Source organism: Coregonus clupeaformis, unplaced genomic scaffold, assembly GCF_020615455.1.
Source record: "Coregonus clupeaformis isolate EN_2021a unplaced genomic scaffold, ASM2061545v1 scaf0381, whole genome shotgun sequence".
Classification (NCBI taxonomy): Eukaryota; Metazoa; Chordata; class Actinopteri; order Salmoniformes; family Salmonidae; genus Coregonus; species Coregonus clupeaformis.
In genome coordinates, this window is record NW_025533836.1 from 285838 (window position 1) to 311042 (window position 25205).

The 25205-nt window shown below is 44.3% G+C and overlaps 1 protein-coding gene across 1 annotated transcript in view; it reads right to left on the minus strand.

Moving 5' to 3' along the window:
• Positions 1 to 12359, minus strand: part of LOC121556401 (serine palmitoyltransferase 3-like) — a 110963-nt gene extending 98604 nt beyond the window's left edge. Inside the window, exons 1-2 of the mRNA XM_041870308.2 lie at positions 11996 to 12359; positions 5414 to 5575 (exon numbers count right to left, since the gene is read on the minus strand). Of these exons, the coding sequence (XP_041726242.1) occupies positions 5414 to 5575; positions 11996 to 12106 (273 nt within the window). The 5' untranslated portion in view covers positions 12107 to 12359. The remainder of the gene's footprint in view (positions 1 to 5413; positions 5576 to 11995) is intronic.
• Positions 12360 to 25205: the final 12846 nt, after the last annotated feature.

Genomic DNA, 25205 nt, shown 5'->3' on the forward strand with positions numbered 1-25205 from the left:
CTACATACCACCCTGTTCTCTACATACCACCCTGTTCCCTACATACCAACCTGTTCCCTACATGGCAACCTGTTCCCTACATACCACCCTGTTCCCTACATACCACCCTGTTCCCTACATACCACCCTGTTCCCTACATACCACCCTGTTCCCTACATACCAATCTGTTCCCTACATACCAATCTGTTCCCTACATACCACCCTGTTCCCTACATACCACCCTGTTCCCTACATACCATCCTGTTCTCTACATGGCACCCTGTTCCCTACATACCACCCTGTTCCCTACATACCACCCTGGTCCCTACATACCACCCTGTTCCCTACATACCACCCTGTTCCCTACATACCAATCTGTTCCCTACAAACCACCCTGTTCCCTACATGGCACCCTGTTCCCTACATGGCACCCTGTTCCCTACATGGCACCCTGGTCCCTACATGGCACCCTGGTCCCTACATACCACCCTGGTCCCTACATACCACCCTGTTCTCTACATGGCACCCTGTTCTCTACATACCACCCTGTTCTCTACATACCACCCTGTTCCCTACATACTTCCCTGTTCCCTACATGGCAACCTGTTCCCTACATACCACCCTGTTCCCTACATACCACCCTGTTCCCTACATACCACCCTGTTCCCTACATACCACCCTGTTCCCTACATACCACCCTGTTCCCTACATACTTCCCTGTTCCTTACATACCACCCTGTTCCCTACATACCACCCTGTTCTCTACATACCACCCTGTTCCCTACATACTTCCCTGTTCCCTACATGGCAACCTGTTCCCTACATACCACCCTGTTCCCTATATACCACCCTGTTCCCTACATACCACCCTGTTACCTACATACCACCCTGTTCTCTACATGGCAACCTGTTCCCTACAAACCACCCTGTTCCCTACATACCACCCTGTTCCCTACATACCACCCTGTTCCCTACATACCACCCTGTTCCCTACATACCACCCTGTTCCCTACATACCACCCTGTTCTCTACATGGCAACCTGTTCCCTACAAACCACCCTGTTCCCTACATACCACCCTGTTCCCTACATACCACCCTGTTCCCTACATACCACCCTGTTCCCTACATACCACCCTGTTCTCTACATGGCAACCTGTTCCCTACATACCACCCTGTTCCCTATAAACCACCCTGTTCCCTACATACCACCCTGTTCTCTACATGGCACCCTGTTCCATACATACCACCCTGTTCCCTACATACCACCCTGTTCCCTACATACCACCCTGTTCTCTACATACCACCCTGTTCTCTACATACCACCCTGTTCCCTACATACCACCCTGTTCCCTACATACTTCCCTGTTCCCTACATGGCAACCTGTTCCCTACATACCACCCTGTTCCCTATATACCACCCTGTTCCCTACATACCACCCTGTTCCCTACATACTTCCCTGTTCCCTACATGGCAACCTGTTCCCTACATACCACCCTGTTCCCTATATACCACCCTGTTCCCTACATACCACCCTGTTCCCTACATACCACCCTGTTCCCTACATACCACCCTGTTCCCTACATACCACCCTGTTCTCTACATGGCACCCTGTTCTCTACATACCACCCTGTTCTCTACATGGCAACCTGTTCCCTACATACCACCCTGTTCCCTACATACCACCCTGTTCCCTCCATACCACCCTGTTCCCTACATACCACCCTGTTCCCTCCATACCACTCTGTTCCCAACATACCACTCTGTTCCCTACATACCACCCTGTTCTCTACATGGCACCCTGTTCTCTACATACCACCCTGTTCTCTACATGGCAACCTGTTCCCTACATACCACCCTGTTCCCTACATACCACCCTGTTCCCTCCATACCACCCTGTTCCCTACATACCACCCTGTTCCCTCCATACCACTCTGTTCCCAACATACCACTCTGTTCCCTATAAACCACCCTGTTCCCTACATACCACCCTGTTCCCTACATACCACCCTGTTCCCTACATACTTCCCTGTTCCCTACATGGCAACCTGTTCCCTACATACCACCCTGTTCCCTATATACCACCCTGTTCCCTACATACCACCCTGTTCCCTACATACCACCCTGTTCTCTACATGGCACCCTGTTCTCTACATACCACCCTGTTCTCTACATGGCAACCTGTTCCCTACATACCACCCTGTTCCCTACATACCACCCTGTTCCCTCCATACCACCCTGTTCCCTACATACCACCCTGTTCCCTCCATACCACTCTGTTCCCAACATACCACTCTGTTCCCTACATACCACCCTGTTCCCTATAAACCACCCTGTTCCCTACATACCACCCTGTTCCCTACATACCACCCTGTTCCCTCCATACCACTCTGTTCCCAACATACCACTCTGTTCCCTACATACCACCCTGTTACCTGCATACCACCCTGTTCCCTCCATACCACTCTGTTCCCAACATACCACCCTGTTCCCTCCATACCACTCTGTTCCCAACATACCACTCTGTTCCCTACATACCACCCTGTTCCCTATAAACCACCCTGTTCCCTACATACCACCCTGTTCCCTACATACCACCCTGTTCCCTCCATACCACTCTGTTCCCAACATACCACTCTGTTCCCTACATACCACCCTGTTCCTTACATACCATCCTGTTCCTTACATACCACCCTGTTCCTTACATACCACCCTGTTCCCTACATACCACCCTGTTCCCTCCATACCACTCTGTTCCCAACATACCACTCTGTTCCCTACATACCACCCTGTTCCTTACATACCACCCTGTTCCTTACATACCACCCTGTTCCTTACATACCACCATGTTCCCTACATACCACCCTGTTCCCTATAAACCACCCTGTTCCCTACATACCACCCTGTTCCCTACATACCACCCTGTTCCCTACATACCACCCTGTTCCCTACATACCACCCTGTTTTACATATCTTAGTTGACTGTAAATCTGTAGGTCGCTCTGGATAAGAGTATCTGCTAAATTACCTAAATGTAAATGTAATGCAAAATGTAAATGCATGGCTGTGGATCTGTCTGTATAGTATATATGGGTCTTTCTATAAATAAAGGGGCCAATGTGTGACATCAGGGTCGACATTTTTAAATGGTTTGATATACACTACCGTTCAAAAGTTTGGGGTCACTTAGAAATGTCCTTGTTTTAGAAAGAAAAGCAATTTTTTTGTCCATTAAAACAACATCAAATTGATCAGAAATACAGTGTAGACATTGTTAATGTTGTAAATGGCTATTGTAGCTGGAAACGGCTGTTTTTTATGGAATATCTACATAGGTGTACAGAGGCCCATTATCAGCAACCATTAGTCCTGTGTTCCAATGGCACGTTGTGTTTGCTAATCCAAGTTTTTTTATAGGTTTTGATTCAACTCCTGAATTATCTTGAATGTATCTATTTTCCCCCTTTCTATCTTAATGTAATGACATGAAAACAAATGGCTAATTACTATTAATGACTTTGTAACAGCTCCAAACAGTTGTCCACAACAAGAAATGCTCACTGGTACCCTAGTTTATAGAAATACATATATAACAGTACATTTGGAAAGTATTCAGACCCCTTGACTTTTTCCACATTTTGTTACGTTACAGCCTTATTCTAAAATTGATTAAAGAAACAATTTTCCTCATCAATCTACACACAATACCCCATAATGACCCAATACCCCATAATGACCCAATACCCCATAATGCCCCAATACCCCGTAATGCCCCAATACCCCGTAATGCCCCAATACCCCGTAATGCCCCAATACCCCATAATGCCCCAATACCCCATAATGACCCAATACCCCATAATGCCCCAATACCCCATAATGCCCCAATACCCCATAATGACCCAATACCCCATAATGACCCAATACCCCATAATGACAAAGTGAAAACAGGTTTTATGAATTTTTGCTAATACTGTGTATAAAAAACTAAAATACCGTATTTCCATCAGTATTCAGACCCTTTGCTATGAGACTTGACATTGAGCTCAGGTGCTTCCTGTTTCCATTGATCATCCTTGAGATGTTTCTACAACTTGATTGGAGTCCACCTGTGGTAAATTCAATTGATTGGACATGATTTGGAAAGGCACACACCTGTCTATATAAGGTCCCACAGTTGACAGTGCATGTCAGAGGAAAAACAAAGCCATGAGGTCGAAGGAATTGTCCGTAGAGCTCCGAGACAGGATTGTGTCGAGGCACTGATCTGGGGAAGGGTACCAAAACATTTCTGCAGCATTGAAGGTTCCCAAGAACACAGTGGCCTCCATCATTCTTAAATGGAAGAAGTTTGGAACCATCAAGACTCTTCCTAGAGCTGGCCGCCCGGCTAAACTGAGCAATCGAGGGAGAAAGGCGTAGGTCAGGGAGGTGACCAAGAACCCAATGGTCACTTTGACAGAGCTCCAGAGTTCCTCTGTGGAGATGGGAGAACCTTCCAGAAGGACAAGCATCTCTGCAGCACTACACCAACCAGGCCTTTATGGTGAAGTGGCCAGATGGAAGCCACTCCACGGTAAAAAAGCACATGACAGCCCACTTGGAGTTTGCCAAAAGGAACCAAAAGACTCTCAGACCATGAGAAACAAGATTCTCTGTTCTGACGAAACTAAGATTGAACCCTTTGGCCTGAATGCCAAGTGTCACATCTGGAGGAAACCTGGAACCATCCCTACGGTGAAGCATGGTGGTGGCAGCATCATGCTGTAAGGATGTTTTTCAGCGGCAGGGACTGGGAGACTAGTCAGGATCGAGGGAAAGATGAACGGAGCAAAGTACAGAGAGATCCTTGATGAAAACCTGCTCCAGAGCGCTCAGGACCTCAGACTGGGGCGAAGGTTCACCTTCCAACAGGACAACAACCCTAAGCACACAGCCAAGACAATGCAGGAATGGCTTCAGGACAAGTCTCTGAATGTCCTTGAGTGGCCCAGCCAGAGCCCGGACTTGAACCGGATCGAACATCTCTGGAGAGACCTGAAAATAGCTGTGCAGCAACGCTCCCCATCCAACCTCACAGCGGTTGAGAGGATCTGCAGAGAAGAATGGGAGAAACTCCCCAAATACAGGTGTGCCAAGTTTGTAGCGTCATACCCAAGAAGAATCAAGGCTGTAATTGCTGCCAAAGGTGCTTCAACAAAGTACTGAGTACAGGGTCTGAATACTTATGTAAATGTGATATTTCAGTTTTAAATGTTTTATACATTTGCAGATTTCTAAAAACCTGTTTTTGCTTTGTCATGATGGGGTATTGTGTGTAGATTGATGAGGAAAAATAACAATTTAATAAATTTTAGAATAAGGCTGTAACGTAACAAAATGTGGAAAAAGTCAAGGGGTCTGAATACTTTCCGAATGCACTGTCCACACACACTCACCTTCTGCTCCTCTCTCTCATTGGCGATTTGGCATTTCTCCAGGCCCATTGCTCTGAGGAAGTCTCTGAAGTATCCAAACAGAGTGACGATGCCGAACCCCAGGTATGTCATCACGGCTACGTACATGGGAGCCTGCTCAAAGGACTCTGGTCTCTGAAACCTCTGCAAACAACAACAACAGCCAGGGTAACGACACACAAACAACAACTGTCAAGGTAACGACACACAACAACAACAACAACAACAACAGTGAAATTACAGAGGAGGAACTTCTGGATGCAATTAAAGACTTTAAGTCCGGGAAAACTCCAGGGTTGGATGGCATACCAGTCGAGGTATACCAAACCTTTTTTGATATACTAAGAGGACCGTTATTAGCATGTTTTAACCACTCCTATGTAAATGGTAGATTATCAGACACTCAAGAAGATGGTCTGATCTCATCATTACTGAAACAGGATACAAGTGGAAAATATAAAGATCCAGTCCATTTAAAAAATTGGAGGCCCCTTACACTTCAGTGTTGTGATGCGAAAATTCTAGCAAAATGTATAGCTCATAGAATTAAAAAGGTATTGTTGGACATTATTCATTCTAATCAGACAGGTTTTTTACATTACGATACATTGGAGATAATATAAGGCAAGTACTGGAAACAATAGAACACTATGGAAAATATGGGAAACCAGGCCTGCTATTCATAGCAGACTTCGAAAAGGCATTTGATAAAGTACGACTGGAGTTTATTTATAAATGCCTGGAGCATTTCAATTTTGGAGAATCTCTTATAAATTGGGTTAAAATCATGTATAGTAACCCTAGGTGTAAAATAGTAAATAATGGCTATTTCTCAGAAAGTTTTAAACTGTCAAGAAGAGTGGATGGAGACACCTGTTAGAGCTTAAATCATGAACGTAGTCTTACTTCAGAATGACCTTGTTGACATACAGTCAGTAGTCTTACTTCAGAATGACCTTGTTGACATACAGTCAGTAGTCTTCCTTCAGAATGACCTTGTTGACATACAGTCAGTAGTCTTCCTTCAGAATGACCTTGTTGACATACAGTCAGTAGTCTTCCTTCAGAATGACCTTGTTGACATACAGTCAGTAGTCTTCCTTCAGAATGACCTTGTTGACATACAGTCAGTAGTCTTCCTTCAGAATGACCTTGTTGACATACAGTCAGTAGTTGTCAGAAGGAATCCTGTTGACAGTAATGTTGTGTGTTTGGATGTGTGCACTGAGCCACTATGATATTGTAAGTACTTTTCCTATCACAGTGTAAAAATGTAATAAAAAAAACCTATTCAGGTGTATTCTAGGTGTAATCTGAACATGGAATATTACATTGTAATGACTATTTACCACCACCACTATCAACTGTCCCTCTGCATGGGGACGCCAATGTGAATGAATCGTGTTGTTAGAATATAATTTCCTCATTCATACTGAATCCAAAAATGGACATGAATCTAATCTAATATTTCAATTTTCATTAGTGCTCTCATACCGCTGCATGAAACCTCGGTAATGACGGGTGAGCTGGCTCCAGGGTGAAGTTTCAGTCCGTGCTATCCTTGGTCCTTGGTGATGACATTTAAAAATGGTTAGGGTAAGGGTAGATGTAGGGACGTCCCAAGGATCCCAGATAGCACTGACTTTGAAGTTTCCCCTAGGTAGCCAACTGATCTAGGATCAGTTTCCCCTTCCCCAATCCTCATGTAATTAGCCTTGTTCACACTGCAGGCCTCAATGCTCAAATCAGTTGTTTTTCTAATCCATTTTGGACTACTAAACTGTCCAAACAGCAAGTTACCAAATCGGATTTGCAGGTGTTCACATCAGTGGCGATTTTAGAATGTAAATCTTGGAGGGGCAAAAAAACTAAAAAATAGTGGGATGCATGCCAGCAAAGCCACTACACAACACAACACTAAACAATACATTAACTGCACTATAACGCTGACAAACGGTGCCCACAAACTGTTAGGGCCTCCATAAAGCTGTCCCAACAGCAGAGTCCCAACAGCAGTCCCAACACCTTACCACTGCTACACCTGGCTATCAGCGGAGCCTTGTCTGGCAGAGAAACAGTTCATTCAGCCTCATTTACTACTTTTTTTTAAAACATAGCTGATAGGGCTGACTTGCTTAAACAAATGTGATTTCTACTGACAATTGAGATGTACAAACTATTTCATAAGGGGACGACGAGCAGATAAGAGGCAATCCGTAATTTCGATTAAGACATTAATAAGCGAGCTAGGATGGACGTAGTCAATATAACTATTTGTTCAGCACTTTTGAAATGTACAGCGACAGAATTCAGAACCTGGGCCATTCTTACAGTGTTCTCCCTGTACACCAAGTCAGAACCGTAGGATAAATAAAGGGGATATATCAGCAGACAATGAAAGCTCTTACACTATTAGATAATGACATTTCTCTAAAACAGGTTATAGGCTACATGTGCACCACCAAGTCAGAAGAGTAGGAGAAATTCAGAGGGGTAAATAGACCAATAATTATTAGGGTGAGGCACATGAGCTACTAACAGCTTACTAAACAACATACAGTGCCTTGCAAAAGTATTCATCCCCCTTGGTGTTTTTCCTATTTTGTTGCATTACAATTCCAGGTTGAATACTTTCGCAAGCCACTGTACACTTAGTATTACTTTCTTAGCTACAGTATACATATCTCCCTGGCATATTACATTTACATTTTAGTCATTTAGCAGACGCTCTTATCCAGAGCGATTTAGAGTTAGTGAGTGCATACATTTTCATACTGCCCCCCCGTGGGAAACGAACCCACAACCCCGCCGTTGCAAGCGCCATGCTCTACCAACTGAGCTACAGGAGACCTACACGGGGCCTACAGCAGCATACAATACATTTTTGGATTCATCTTGTTGTGCTGTGCTCACTTGAACAGGAAGTTGGCGCGGGGGTCCTTTGTGGGAAAATGTTGTTATCAAAGTCTGACGTCGTTAATCTAATTTCGTAGCTCTAGAAAGAGTTCCGGATTTACAATACCGAGTTGGATGACCGTTCAAAACATATTTTCCCATTCAGTTTTTCCTGACTTCCCAGTTGTCTTCACTTCAGACTTCAGTTCTTTGCAATTCCGAGTAAACAGTTATTTTGAGCGTGGCACAAATCATGCTTCATTGACAACATGGCCAATGTTGAATGTTTATTATTTTAAATTTCGAAAAGAGAACCGTAATCCACTCCACTGAATAGCAGGCTAGTGATTGCTTGCAGTTAGCCACTGTCACTGATTCCATCCAAACCACTCATTGTTGAATTTACGATTTCCAACTTGTGTTTATTTTATTTTATGTCCAATGGCCGATGAGCACCAACACATTTAATCTTTCCATTATTCCTCTTCATATGACAAGTATTAAAAATGATTTTCCAGTAGATTGTCGACTTGATTCATGATGACAACTGCTAGATAAGATTTTGAAAGTATGATGTTGACATGATCCGTCCAATCAAAGCTACTGTAGCTATAACGTAATTTGACATCATTTTATCTGTGGCCAATGACATTGAGTCTTCTTGGATGGGCACTTCTAACGAAACTCTATGGCAGCACCCAAGGGGCTTGAATTTTCGAGCTCTATCCTTAGACTTGGTGGTGCCATACTGTCCCTACAGGTGACAGAACACTGAGATACTTGAGAACATTACCAACACCTACGCTCCGAAAGCACTGAGCTGGCTGCCCCACCACCACAGAAAGCACTGAGCTGGCTGCCCCACCACCACAGAAAGCACTGAGTTGGCTGCCCCACCACCACAGAAAGCACTGAGCTGGCTGCCCCACCACCACAGAAAGCACGGAGCTAGGCTGAAACACCTGCATTTTGGAGCTGCCTTACTCAAGAAAGCAAAAAAGAGACCATGTTTGTATGCGGCTTTATTAACTCGATGATATATTATAATTTTTTACATTGGTTAGCAAACTGATATGTTTTTTTATTTTTTTTATTTTTCCACCTTTATTTAACCAGGTAAGCCAGTTGAGAACAAGTTCTCATTTACAACTGCGACCTGGCCAAGATAAAGCAAAGCAGTGCGATAAAAACAACAACACAGAGTTACATATGGGGTAAAACAAAACAAAGTCAAAAATACAACAGAAATACATATAATATACAGTGTGTGCAAATGTAGCAAGTTATGGAGGTAAGGCAATAAATAGGCTATAGTGCAAAATAATTACAATTAGTATTAACACTGGAATGATAGATGTGCAAGAGATGATGTGCAAATAGAGATACTGGGGTACAAATGAGCAAAATAAATAACAATATAGGGATGAGGTAGTTGGGCGGGCTAATTTCAGATGGGCGTGTATTATATGTGACATGTATTAATGCCAAAATAACATGCAAAACAGGCAAATTATTATTGTATTATTTATTTTTTTGCAAAAAATGTAGGGCTCAAAACAGATGAGGCTTTGATACGGGTGGGGGCCACAAAAAAATCACTCAGTACCCCCACATCCACATCCCCCAGCCCCACCTCACCGGGTAAAACATTTTAGCGGAAGAGAAGGAAAAAAACAAGTTTTAAAGTTTACATTTACAGTAGTTTGCAGGAAGTTTGACGCTACAAACTTGACTTGTCCCGAAGCCACTACTGCTTTGTCTTGGCAGTGTGCTTAGGGTCGTTGTCCTGTTCGAAGGTGAACCTTCGCCCAAGTCTGAGGACCTAAGCGCTCTGGAGCAGGTTTTCATCAAGGATCTCTCTGTACTTTGCTCCGCTAATCTTTCCCTCGATCCTGACTAGTCTCCCAGTCCCTGCCGCTGAAAAACATCCCACAGTATGATGCTGCCACCACCATGCTTCACCGTAGGGATGGTGCCAGGTTTCCTCCAGACATGACGCTTGGCATTCAGGCCAAAGAGTTCAATCTTGGTTTCATCTGACCAAATTGCTCATGGTCTGAGAGTCTTTAAGTGCCTTTGGCAAACACCAAGCGGGCTGTCGTGTGCCTTGTACTGAGGAGTGGCTTCCGTCTGGCCATTCTACCATAAAGGCCTGATTGGTGGAGTGCTGCAGAGATGGTTGTCCTTCTGGAAGGTTCTCCCATCTCCACAGAGGAACTCAAGAGCTCTGTCAGAGTGGCCATCGGGTTCTTGGTCACCTCCCTGACCAAGGCCCTTCTCCCCCGATTGCTCAGTTTTGCCGGGCGGCCAGCTCTAGGAAGAGTCTGGGTGGTTCCAAACTTCTTCCATTTAAGAATGATGGAGGCCACTGTGTTCTTGGGGACCTTCAACGTTGCAGACATTTTTTGGTACCCTTCCCCAGATCTGTGCCTCAACACAATCCTGTCTCTGAGCTTTACGGACAATTCCTTCGACCTCATGGCTTGGTTTTTGCTCTAACATACACTGTCAACTGTGGGACCTTTTATATAGACAGGTGTGTGCCTTTCCAAATCATGTCCAATCAATTGAATTTACCACAGGTGGACTCCAAGTTGTAGAAACATCTCAAGGATGATCAATGGAAACAGGATGAACCTGAGCTCAATTTCGAGTCTCATATCAAAGGGTTTGTATACAAAACAATCTAAATCCTTATGTAAATCTGGTATTTTTTAAAATATTTTTTAAATAAATTAGCAAAAATGTCTAAAAATCTGTTTTTGCTTTGTAAATCCTTATGTAAATCTGGTATTTTTTAAATATTTTTAAAATAAATTAGCAAAAATATTTAAAAATCAGTTTTTGCTTTGTCATTATGGGGTATTGTGTGTAGATCGCTGAGGATTTTTAGTGATTTTATCAATTTTAGAATAAGGCTGTAACATTACAAAATGCGGAAAAAGTCAAGGGGTCTGAATACTTTCCGAAGGCACTGTCTCCAAAGTGGTGGAGAGAGTGCTGGGTAAAGTCAAGGGGTCTGAATACTTTCCGAAGGCACTGTATCCAAAGTGGTGGAGAGAGTGCTGGGTAAAGTCAAGGGGTCTGAATACTTTCCCAAGGCACTGTATCCAAAGTGGTGGAGAGAGTGCTGGGTAAAGTCAAGGGGTCTGAATACTTTCCGAAGGCACTGTCTCCAAAGTGGTGGAGAGAGTGCTGGGTAAAGTCAAGGCTGTGAGGATCATGAGAGGCGGGCTTGTTTAGATTTTTTGTTCTTCTGAGGATCAGAAGGAGCGTGTGTTGCATCTCACCCGATTTGAGAAGTGTGATGTGTCCTGTGTGTCTCTTCGGAAACAGGGCACCCCTCAAGGGGGTAATATCTGGAGTCTTGTGGGAAGTCGATGTTGAAGAGATGTAAAATATTCCTTTCATGTGTTTTAAAAGTGATGAAAATGTGACATGTTGTAATTGTGGTGGGAACCACGAAGCCACGTCTTTGGAATGCCGAAAAGGGTGAAAGAGAATGAGGTGGCCGAAGTCAGGGCTGTCCAGAGCATTTCATATGTTGTTTTTTGTTTTTATCGCTATTTTTACAGATAAACACTCATACAGAGAATAAAAGTTAAGCTACTCAAGATGTTGCACAATATACAACGCCCCATAACATCTACTGCGAATAATTATACATACCTGTGCCTTATTGTGGTATCCATTTTTCTTATAAATGGCGCTTTTTAATTTATTCCCGTTCAGTTGTGTCTTGAGGTTTCCATTTGGCACAGAGGCTGCAGTTCGACCCATGCCTAGTCAGGAGAATAGTTGGTATCGACTGAGTGAATATTGGATATCTAAGTGTTTGTTTCTCACTCCAACAGCTGTGAGGGAGTGTCAGCCTAGATATGAAACCGGTTTGCTTAGCCTTAGGTCATTATGACAACGGCGACTTCCTCATATAAATCAGTCCTACTTAGAGTCCTACCCTACCAAGGCCAGATGGCTTTTGCCAAATGTAATGCCTGGGCCGAAACCCCAAATCATAAACAACTTCCTCCTTTTAGTAAATCCATTAGCTGCTCCTCTCTGACCTGTCACTCGCTCCCTGCGCGCAGCTCGCTCTGCTCATGGCGGCGCCTTGATCAGACGGACGGTCATGGCGTTTTGGCTTGGAACACTTTCCAATGGAACACTGAGTTTGCCTTCCAGCATTGTTTTGCAGAGGCAGTTGCAGTGTGTTCTGTGTGGTGCATATTAGTAAAGCCTCGATTAGACCAACAGTGCTTTTGCATCAATGCTGCTTAATAAATTCTGCAGTCAAACTTTGTCATTATGTAATGTCATCAGGACAAAGGGTGGCTACTTGAAGAATCTCAAATATAAAATATATCTTGACTTGTTTAACACTTTTTTCCCTTTTTTTTTCCTTTTTTTTTAGGGTGTAGATCAGCTTCAATATTGCAGATAGATTGTAACTTCCATCAATGTAATTGTCTGCATCACTTCCAATCCCCCATATGTTTTTTTTTTCTTCTTGCAAATATATATAAATAAATACAAATACGTACATACACATACATACACACACATATAAATACATATACATACATATATATACACTTATTCTTTAAAAAATATATTTCCCTTTATTACTTTCCAACCCCACCACCCCTTCCCTAATTGGAGTAAACTAGTGAACAACAACCCTTAGGCCTCTACTTCCAGCTTATACATACTATATACATTTTATGGACACAGTCAATTTTATAATAGTTCTATTTTGTCTGTTTTTACTCCTGAACTTCCTCTACCCTCAACCTCTCCGATCAATTTCATGATGTCCATCCGGTTTGCTTCTATATGCCATATCTTTCTAACTGTGCTCTTTCCCAAAAGCTCTCAACCTATAACCTATATACTTATTATGCTTATTATGGACACAGTATGCTTTACATCAGTTATCTTGTTGTTATTAGTTGTTGTTAGTTGTTAGTTGTTATTAGTCCCATCCTTCAGCTCCATTCAACACCACCCATCTATCTCTTAACACCATCCATATTGGATTTCTATTTGCCATATATTTTTCAACTGTACTGTGATGTTTCACAAAAGTTCTGAACCCTTCTACTCTCATTGTTTTTACAGATTGTAAATTGAAAATATAATTTTTTGAGAGCACGTGGTGCGGAGACAGCTTCTCGCCACGCCACTTGGTAGGAGCGACCGGTCAGGTAGGACGCAATCCAAGAGTGAGCCGCGCCGGAGATGCCCAGCTCGGAGAGGGTGGAGAGGAGGATCTGATGGTTCACAGTATCAAAGGCAGCAGACAGGTCTAGAAGGACAAGAGCAGAGGAGAGAAAGTTAGCTTTAGCAGTGCGGAGAGCCTCCGTGACACAGAGAAGAGTAGTCTCAGTTGAATGACCAGTCTTGAAACCTGACTGGTTTGGATCAAGAAGGTCATTCTGAGAGAGATAGCAAGAGAGTTGGCTAAAGACGGCACGCTCAATAGTTTTGGAGAGAAAAGAAAGAAGGGATACTGGTCTGTAGTTGTTGATATCAGAGGGATCGAGTGTTGGTTTTTTGAGAAGGGGTGCAACTCTCGCTCTCTTGAAGACGGAAGGGACATAGCCAGCGGTCAAGAATGAGTTGATCAGCGAGGTGAGGTAAGGGAGAAGGTCACCGGAGATGGTCTGGAGAAGAGAGGAGGGGATAGGGTCAAGCGGGCAGGTTGTTGGGCGGCCTGCCGTCACAAGTCGCAAGATTTTATCTGGAGAGAGAGGGGAGAAAGAATTCAAAGCATAGGGTAGGGCAGTGTGAGCAGGACCAGCAGTGTCATTTGACTTAACAAACGAGGATCGGATGTCGTCAACCTTCTTTTCAAAATGGTTGACGAAGTCATCCACAGAGAGGGAGGGGGGGATTCAGCAGGGAGGAGAATGTGGCAAAGAGCTTCCTAGGGTTAGAGGCGGATGCTTGGAATTTAGAGTGGTAGAAAGTGGCCTTAGCAGCAGAAACAGATGAAGAAAATGTAGAGAGGAGGGAGTGAAAAGATGCCAGGTCCGCAGGGAGTCTAGTTTTCTTCCATTTCCGCTCAGCTGCCCGGAGCTCTGTTCTGTGAGCTCGCAATGAGTCATCAAGCCACGGAGCTGGAGGGGAGGACCGAGCCGGCCGGGAGGATAGGGGACATAGAGAGTCAAAGGATGCAGAAAGGGAGGAGAGGAGGGTTGAGGAGGCAGAATCAGGAGATTGGAGGGAGAAGGATTGAGCAGAGGGAAGAGATGATAGGATGGAAGAGGAGAGAGTAGCGGGAGAGAGAGAGCGAAGGTTGCGACGGCGCATTACCATCTGTGTAGGGGCAGAGTGAGTAGTGTTGGAGGAGAGGGAGAGAGAAAAGGATACAAAGTAGTGGTCGGAGACTTGGAGGGGAGTTGCAGTGAGATTAGTAGAAGAACAGCATCTTGTGAAGATGAGGTCAAGCGTATTGCCTGCCTTGTGAGTAGGGGGGGACAGTGAGAGGGTGAAGTCAAAAGAGGAGAGGAGTGGAAAGAAGGAGGCAGAGAGAAATGAGTCAAAGGTAGACGTAGGGAGGTTGAAATCCCCCAGAACTGTGAGGGGTGAGCCATCCTCAGGAAAGGAACTTATCAAGGCGTCAAGCTCATTGATGAACTCTCCAAGGGAACCTGGAGGGCGATAGATGACAAGGATATTAAGCTTAAATGGGCTAGTGACTGTGACAGCATGGAATTCAAATGAGGAGATAGACAGATGGGTCAGGGGAAAAATTGAGAATGTCCACTTGGGAGAGATGAGGATTCCTGTGCCACCACCCCGCTGACCAGATGCTCTCGGGGTATGCGAGAACACATGGTCAGACGAGGAGAGAGCAGCAGGAGTAGCAGTGTTTTCAGTGGTAATCCATGTTTCCGTCAGGATTACCAACACTTTGATTCTTGGCTATACCTCGAAGATATAAAATAAAGAGTCTTTCTCAAACCAATAATTTGTTTCAGTGTAATTGTCTATAAATCATTGACAGGGCATCAACGGTAGCTAGCTATAGCTAGTACACAGAGTGTCCTTCGTCCCCGTCTGTTCTGTTAACGACGGCGAGGGCTGGTGTTCAGCAGGCGGGAGCGAAGGACTCTGCCTGCTAGCTTAGCCAGCTAGTCCTAAGGAGGACTCCGGTACACAGCAGGCGGAAGCTGGCGGCGACACCGGTAGACAGTGTCCTTCGCCCCCCGCCTGTCAGGCACGGTTTTCTCCGGTACACAGCAGGTGGGAGCGACACCGTGTGCTAGCTAGCTAGCTAACTACGAGCTAGCACACAGTGTCGCTGTACTAACGGAAGGCGACCAGTTTTCCAATAGTTCTGTCCTTTTTGACCCACAATAGAGTGTCACACAAGCATGAAGATGTTGTGCTCGAGTGGGGACGTCATGCAGCAACCAATGGGGTGCTCAAGGGGGGGTGATCATGCAGATGCAGGAATGAACACATGTAGGAACGCCCAGAATTGCAGGCTGCAGTTGCACACTATTGCAGAGCTTAGGTGTTGTTCATTTTCTCTAGTTGCACTATGATTGGCTCAGTGTTCAGTCACTCATGGGGACATGACGTCACTGCATAATCTATGGGAGAGCCAGGCAGGTCAAGCCCCCTTAGGTGATGACATCTAAGTGGGCACCTTAGTCATAAGCATCTCATTCTAAAATCATCTGCATGATTATGGAGTTGGTCCCCCCTTTGCTGCTATAACAGCCTCCACTCTTCTGGGAAGACTTTCCACTAGATGTTGGAACATTGCTGCGGGGACTTGCTTCCATTCAGCCACAAGAGCATTAGTGAGGTCGGGCACCGATGTTGGGCGATTAGGCCTGGCACGCAGTCGACTTTCCAATTTTGAAATTTGAAATATTTTGTCATTTAGCAGACGCTCTTATCCAGAGTGATTTACAGTAGTGAGTGCATACATTTTCATATTCGTTCGTACTGGCGTTGCAAGTGCCATGCTGTACCAACTGAGCCACACTGGAGCACAATTCATCCCAAAGGTGTTCGATGGGGGTTGAGGTCAGGGCTCTCTGCAGGCCAGTCAAGTTCTTCCACGCGTTTCCACTGCTCCAGAGTCCAATGGCGGCGAGCTTTACACCACTCCAGCCTACACTTGGCATTGCGCATGGTAATCTTAGGCTTGTGTGTGGCTGCTTAGCCATGGAAACCCATTTCATGACGCTCCCGACGAACAGTTCTTGTTCTGACTTTGCTTCCAGAGGCAGTTTGGAACTCGGTAGTGAGTGTTGCAACTGAAGACAGTGATAGAATAATTATTAATGACTAATTATTACACCCTGAAACTGTGTGAAATGTGTTAGAATGTGTGAGTGTAGGACCAGTAAAGACTATGACATTGAGCTACTATTTAGCAATGTGAGTAAGAGTTAGGCCAGACAACAAAGGACAAGGAGAACTGTCTACAGACAACTGAGAAACCAAGATAAAGAGGCCTCCCAATTAAGGGAGGAGAGAAACCGTTAGGCTTTTTAAGGAGTATGAAACATGGTGCAGAATATTGTGAGAACGGCGATAACTGAGGAATGCAGGGAGTAGGCTATGATAAGAAAGTGTGTGTGTGAACTGATGGTCAGGAGAGCAATTTTAAAGTGGAAAACTACAGCCTGCCTAAAGATGGGAGGGATTTTTGTATGACGTATGAGTATAAAAGAAGGACTGTATAAAAGATGGCTGAATTCTCAATGAATAAACATCTCTGACTATGCAGACCGGGACTCTGTCCGTTTCTTGATTTTGGGAGACGCACAGAGACACTGAAATAGTTCGTTAAATTATTCTCATAACAGCTTGGTCCTTCTGAGCCGGAACCCAATACCTGCCTCTGTCATTCCAGGTAACTCTGAAAACCGTCGACGGGCGAATGATACATTCGTAAATAGAAAGTCCTGCCCTTTGATATTAAGGGTTAAAACAGGCCAGAGGACACCTGATTAATGACAGAGACGGTGACGGAATCCAAACCAACATTGAATCTCGGCTGCAAGGATAAGGTCAGTAGATATAACACCAATAATCATGTAAGGTTGTATACGTGTGAGACCTAATATTTGCTCAAACGTCACATCTATGAATAATTCCAGGTGATTGTATAGAGGAGGGAGAACCCATTCCTGTTGTATGAGACTGTCAGGAATTATCAAGATTACATTGTGGGGATAAATTCCTCCGTAGAGTAGGAGATAATTCTGGGGGACTAGTCAACCTGTTGTATGGGACTGTCAGGAATGATCAAGATTACATTGTGAGGATTCAGAGCTAAGCTCAGGAGGGAATCAGTATGAATCTGGAGATGAGAGAGTAGGAGGGGGCCAGTACCCACTGATAGCCTTACCTAATCTATTGGCAGGGAATGAAGGGGCCCCAGCAACCTTAGATGTATACAGTAATAATAATAATAATATGCCATTTAGCAGACAGGCCATGAACACAGAGGACGTGGCCAGAGCGGTAGAAGGAATGACGTACCCCAAAACAGGAATAGTAAGGTTTGGGCTGCCATTAGAGGGCAGTGGGTTTCAGGGGATGCCCAGAGGGCACTTTTGCCATGGGCCCATCACGGAGAGTATGTTGGGAAAATAACTGAATTGTGTAATAGCCTCAGAGAACATTACCATCGTCATGCAGACTTCTCTAAAGTACAAACAAGAGTGTAAACAAGAGGATAGTGCGACTGTCAGCCAGTACTTAGAGAGGGTTAAAGATGCGTTTAACGCAAACAGTGGCATACCCGAGCCAGACCAGAGACAGGGGAATGATATGCCCTACCATCAGCAACTAAAGATAGCGTTCCTCAGTGGAATGAGACCAGAGATAAGCAGAACCATTAAAAATACTTTGATAGGGTGGAGAACGGCACAGCAACACTGATTGAGGTTTAAAAAAGTATGCAGTTTACCAAGAGCAGATTGGGAGAGAAAAAGAGGAGAAAGAGAGACCTTAAGGGAGTGCCAACTCTCGGGGAGATAGTGAGGCCAGAAACAAAGGGGCAGTGTCCTGGAAATCACAGTCTGTTTTTTTTTTTTTCAGTTCTGCTGGGAGTATATTTGATGATGGGGATTTGTGTTGAATGAGAGGCTAGAGACTTCATAAAATAATAATTGGAATAATAATTGTATATTAACTTGCTCACCCAAACGTAGACATACGTCATAGGTGAGACATAATTAATATAATATTGTACAAAGCCAATTTAGGGTTTCCATTAAGGAACGTCAACCACTACATTGGATATTAATACTATGGAGATAAATTCAATATATGCTGGTCAACTACGGCATGTGTTTGGTGTTATTTGTAGCCTACTTAGAAAGGACAGTTACCTATATCTGCTGTATTCTAAACAATGACAGATTGGGGGTTTCATAAGAGGTGGCTATAATTTTAGTTGATAACAGAGGTAATTAGATTTGTGTCAAGGCTGAGGTGTATGTGGTGTGGGAGTCAGGCGCAGGACACCAAAGCTTAGTCCAACAAAGTTTACTGTGAAACCACTAGGCAAAGATACAGTAAACGGCCTCAAAACAAAACAGAGGCGAGCAATACGCAAACTATGCGTATACACTAAACAACGAAACAGATACAAAAACACGCAGCACTACGGACAGGCGAAAAACAACACACAACCCAACCAATACAATACAGGCAACTTATAGGACACGTAATCAGACACAAACGGACACAGGTGCAACAGACAGACAAAAGCAATCAAACATAGAAACATTCAACGGTGGCAGCTAGTACTCCGGGGACGACTAACGCCGAAGCCTGCCCGAACCAGGAGGAGGAGCAGCCTCGGCAGAATCCGTGACAATTTGAGAAATGTTGAAAAGTAATGTTAGATGGAAAGTCAGCAATAGAGGATAGAGATTGTACAGGGTTTCCTGTGTGAAAAAAAGTAATAGAAATTAGGTGATGAGAAATGTTGAACTGCATTGTTTAAGCAAGAATGGCATTAAATTCATGCTTTCTAGTTATGTATTAGTGTTAGGATGGTAGAGCAGGTTAGGAAACACTTCGTGGCCTATGGTATAACGAATTACAAATATATATATATATACAGTGGGGAGTATTTGATTAGGTATTATATAGTGTCTTCCAGGATTGATGGAAGTCTCCTATAGCATTATGTTAAGGGGTTGCCTGGGATAAAATATAATGTCTTACTTACACGGAGTATGTGATTGTATTGGCTAATGACTGAAATATGACATTTACAGGGGCGACAGGAACAATAGAATGTGGTCCTCTGTAGCTCAGCTGGTAGAGCACGGCGCTTGTAACGCCAAGGTAGTGGGTTCGATCCCCAGGACCACCCATACACAAAAAAATGTATGCACGCATGACTGTAAGTCGCTTTGGATAAAAGCGTCTGCTAAATGGCATATTATTATTATTATTATTATTTATTATGAGACAGATTTTCCTATGGTGTTGGTAAAATAATTGATAATGGATCATTTGAGATGAGATCACATGGAGCAGATTTAGGGGTTCAATAATCATTATAAGATTTAAAGAGGATATGATCTGAAGGGTAATCAATTAAACATAATCATTGTATACTCAAGGAATTTTGAGTGGTTTTATGGATTAGTTATGAGGAATTAGATTGATACAAACGATTATTGATGAGTTAGGACTGGGGATATCTGTATCATGTTTTGTGTGTACTCACAATCTTTAGATTACTGATGGCAATTGAAGGTTAACAAAATGTATAATTTCTCTTCCAGGAGAAAGAGATTCGCTTATCTCATTGGAATGTTGCCCAGGGCTAGGGGGAGCAGTTTAGTGGAGTTAGGCAGTATTTAGGTCGTAAAAGTGAGCTACCAAATTAAGTGGGGCCTGGCTATTTTTGGGGGCTGTTTTTCAATTGGGTTTTTCAAATAAAAAACAACACACCTAGTATAATGTTTATAAAGGGTTGTTATTTCAATCTTAGGGGGTTTTCAACAGGTCAAAGGTGATAAGTATTAAAGGAGCACACACAGTGAATTTAATGGAGTTTTTCTGTTTTGACTGAGTTTGGGGTATATATGATTTCTTATGAGAATAAATGTCATGAGAAATTAATGAACACGTGGAATAAGTAACATTTATGAACTATTTAGAATGATGGTAATGTTTAGTTTACTATGGGATGGAACAGTTTGTTGAATGATTTCAATGACCTCTGAACTCTGTTTTGACTTTCTGGTGTTAATTGAACATCCACACTGGTCAATTCTAAGTATGAGAGGAGGACTTTAAGATAGTTTATTTTACCAAGTTGAGGGTAATTTATAGTACTGTGAAAAGTGTGAAGAAATTTTTAATTTGGTAATAATATATATGATTTGAACCATAAAATAACAGAAGAGAGAGAGAGCTTTCCCTGAATGAGGGATACCTGTTGCAAGTAAATTGTACTAATCTTGGATTACTTTTACGGGATAGAAGTAAATTGAGGTATTATCAAATGTTGTCAGCAGGGTTAAAACACTTCTCTGGTCCCAGTCAGCTGTCAAAAGAGGAAGTTTCGATAGATAGAGATCTACTTATAGAGAGCTACAGTAGGGCCCCAATTAAGGAAGTTCACAGATGGGTGAAGCAAGGCGCAGTAAATAAGGAAGGAATATGGGTCAAAGATTGCTTACCAATTCTCCCGAAATTACTGTTTAGATATGCTGCAATATTGACACATGGGCAGAGCCATGGGTCAACGGGAGGGATGGATGGTAGAGCAGGTTAGGAAACACTTTGTGGCCTATGGTATAACGAATTACAAATATATATATATATATATATATATATATATATATACAGTGGGGAGTATTTGATAGTAGTATTTGATACACTGCCGATTTTGCAGCTTTTCCTACTTACAAAGCATGTAGAGGTCTGTCATTTTTATCATAGGTACACTTCAATTGTGAGAGACGGAATCTAAAACAAAAATCCAGAAAATCACATTGTATGATTTTTAAGTAATGAATTTGCATTTTATTGCATGACATAAGTATTTGATACATCAGAAAAGCAGAACTTAATATTTGGTACAGAAACCTTTGTTTGCAATTACAGAGATCATACGTCTCCTGTAGGTCTTGACCAGGTTTGCACACACTGCAGCAGGGATTTTGGCCCACTCCTCCATACAGACCTTCTCCAGATCCTTCAGGTTTCGGGGCTGTCGCAGGGCAATACGGACTTTCAGCTCCCTCCAAAGATTTTCTATTGGGTTCAGGTCTGGAGACTGGCTAGGCCACTCCAGGACCTTGAGATGCTTCTTACGGAGCCACTCCTTAGTTGCCCTGGCTGTGTGTTTCGGGTCGTTGTCATGCTGGAAGACCCAGCCACGACCCATCTTCAATGCTCTTACTGAGGGAAGGAGGTTGTTGGCCAAGATCTCGCGATACATGGCCCCATCCATCCTCCCCTCAATACGGTGCAGTCGTCCTGTCCCCTTTGCAGAAAAGCATCCCCAAGGAATGATGTTTCGACCTCCATGCTACACGGTTGGGATGGTGTTCTTGGGGTTGTACTCATCCTTCTTCTTCCTCCAAACACGGCGAGTGGAGTTTAGACCAAAAAGCTCTATTTTTGTCTCTTCAGACCACATGACCTTCTCCCATTCGTCCTCTGGATCATCCAGATGGTCATTGGCAAACTTCAGACGGGCATGGACAAGCGCTGGCTTGAGCAGGGGGACATTGCGTGCGCTGCAGGATTTTAATCCATGACGGCGTAGTGTGTTACTAATGGTTTTCTTTGAGACTGTGGTCCCAGCTCTCTTCAGGTCATTGACCAGGTCCTGCCGTGTAGTTCTGGGCTGATCCCTCACCTTCCTCATGATCATTGATGCCCCACGAGGTGAGATCTTGCATGGAGCCCCAGACCGAGGGTGATTGACCGTCATCTTGAACTTCTTCCATTTTCTAATAATTGCGCCAACAGTTGTTGCCTTCTCACCAAGCTGCTTGCCCATTGTCCTGTAGCCCATCCCAGCCTTGTGCAGGTCTACAATTCTATCCCTGATGTCCTTACACCTACTTTTGAAGTAAACAGCGCCGGAGAAGATGGCTGCCGTTTTACAGCCCTCTAACCAATTGTACTATTATGTGTGTTTTTCCGCGTTATTTGTAATTTATTTTGTACATAATGTTTCTGCCATTGTCTCTTATAACCAAAAAGAGCTTCTGGATATCAGGACAGCGATTACTCACCTCGTATTGGACTAAGATTTTTTCTTCAACGAGGCGGCCGCGAAGGATATCATACAGACACCCGACAAGGCCCAAATCCCCGTCATTCGCGTGAGGAAGAGACGGAGATATCGTGGACGTAGATCGGGGTGCCTTGTAAGGATCCGACGGCAAGCGAGTAAACTGCCTCTTCCATCAATCCTATTAGCCAACGTTCAATCATTTGAAAAAAAAATGGATGACCTAAGATTACGGTTATCCTACCAACGTGACATTAAAAACTGTAATATCTTATGTTTCACCGAGTCGTGGCTGAACGACGACATGGATATCATACAGCTAGCGGACTATACGCTACATCGGCAGGATAGAACGGCTGACTCCGGTAAGACAAGGGGTGGCGTTCTGTGTATATTTGTAAACAACAGCTGGTGCACAAAATCAAATACTAAGGAAGTCTCGAGGTTTTGCTCGCCTGAGGTAGAGTATCTTATGATAAGCTGTAGACCACACTATTTACCAAGAGAGTTTTCATCTATATTTTTCATAGCTGTCTATTTACCACCACAAACCAATGCTGGCATTAAGATTGCACTGAATGAGTTGTACAAGGCCATAAATCAACAGGAAAACGCTCATCCAGATGCAGCGCTCCTAGTGGCGGGGACTTTAATGCAGGGAAACTTAAATCCGTTCTACCTAATTTCTACCAGCATGTTAAATGTGCAACCAGAGGAAAAAAAACTCTGGACCACCTTTACTCCACACACAGAGACGCATACAAAGCTCTCCCTCGCCCTCCATTTGGCAAATCTGACCATAACTCTATCCTCCTGATTCCTGCTTATAAGCAAAAACTAAAGCAGGAAGCACCAGTGACTCGGTTAATAAAAAAGTGGTCAGATGACGCAGATGCTAAGCTACAGGACTGTTTTGCTAGCACAGACTGGAACATGTTCCGGGATTCTTCTGACAGCATTGAGGAGTACACCACATCAGTCACTGGCTTCATCAATAAGTGCATCGATGATGTCGTCCCCACAGTGACCGTACGTACATACCCCAACCAGAAGCCATGGATTACAGGAAACATCCGCACTGAGCTAAAGGGTAGAGCTGCCGCTTTCAAGGAACGGGACTCTAACCCGGACGCTTATAAGAAATCCCGCTATGACCTCCGACGAACCATCAAACAGGCAAAGAGTCAATACAGGACTAAGAATGAATCGTACTACACTGGCTCTGACGCTCGTCAGATGTGGCAGGGCTTGAAAACTATTACAGACTACAAAGGGAAGCACAGCCGCGAGCTGCCCAGTGACACAAGACTTCCAGACGAGCTAAACCACTTCTATGCTCGCTTCGAGGCAAGCAACACTGAAGCATGCATGAGAGCACCAGCTGTTCCGGATGACTAGGTGATCACGCTCTCCGTAGCCGATGTGAGTAAGACTTTTAAGCAGGTCAACATTCACAAGGCCGCAGGGCCAGACGGATTACCAGGACGTGTACTCCGAGCATGTGCTGACCAACTGGCAAGTGTCTTCACTGACATTTTCAACATGTCCCTGACTGAGTCTGTAATACCAACATGTTTCAAGCAGACCACCATAGTCCCCGTGCCCAAGGACTCAAAGATAACCTGCCTAAATGACTACCGACCCGTAGCACTGACGTCTGTAGCCATGAAGTGCTTTGAAAGGCTGGTCATGGCTCACATCAACAGCATTATCCCAGAAACCCTAGACCCACTCCAATTTGCATACCGCCCCAACAGATCCACAGATGATGCAATCTCTATTGCACTCCACACTGCCCTTTCCCACCTGGACAAGAGGAACACCTACGTGAGATTGATATTCATTGACTACAGCTCAGCATTCAACACCATAGTGTCCTCTAAGCTCATCACTAAGCTAAGGATCCTGGGACTAAACACCTCCCTCTGCAACTGGATCCTAGACTTCCTGACGGGCCGCCCCCAGGTGGTAAGGGTAGGTAACAACACATCTGCCACACTGATCCTCAACACGGGGGCCCCTCAGGGGTGCGTGCTCGGTCCCCTCCTGTACTCTCTGTTCACCCATGACTGCATGGCCAGGCACGACTCCAACACCATCATTAAGTTTGCCGACGACACAACAGTGGTAGGCCTGATCACCGACAACGATGAGACAGCCTATAGGGAGGAGGTCAGAGACCTGGCCGTGTGGTGCCAGGACAACAACCTCTCCCTCAACGTGACCAAGACAAAGGAGGATTGTGGACTACAGGAAAAAAAAGAGGACTGAGCATGCCCCCATTCTCATCGACGGGGCTGTAGTGGAACATGTTGAGAGCTTCAAGTTCCTTGGTGTCCACATCACCAACGAACTATCATGGTCCAAACACACCAAGACAGTCGTGAAGAGGGCACGACAAAGCCTATTCCCCCTCAGGAGACTGAAAAGATTTGGCATGGGTCCTCAGATCCTCAAAAAATTCTACAGCTGCACCATCGAGAGCATCCTGACTGGTTGCATCACCGCCTGGTATGGCAACTGCTTGGCCTCCGACCGCAAGGCACTACAGAGGGTAGTGCGTACGGCCCAGTACATCACTGGGGCCAAGCTTCCTGCCATCCAGGACCTCTATACCAGGTGGTGTCAGAG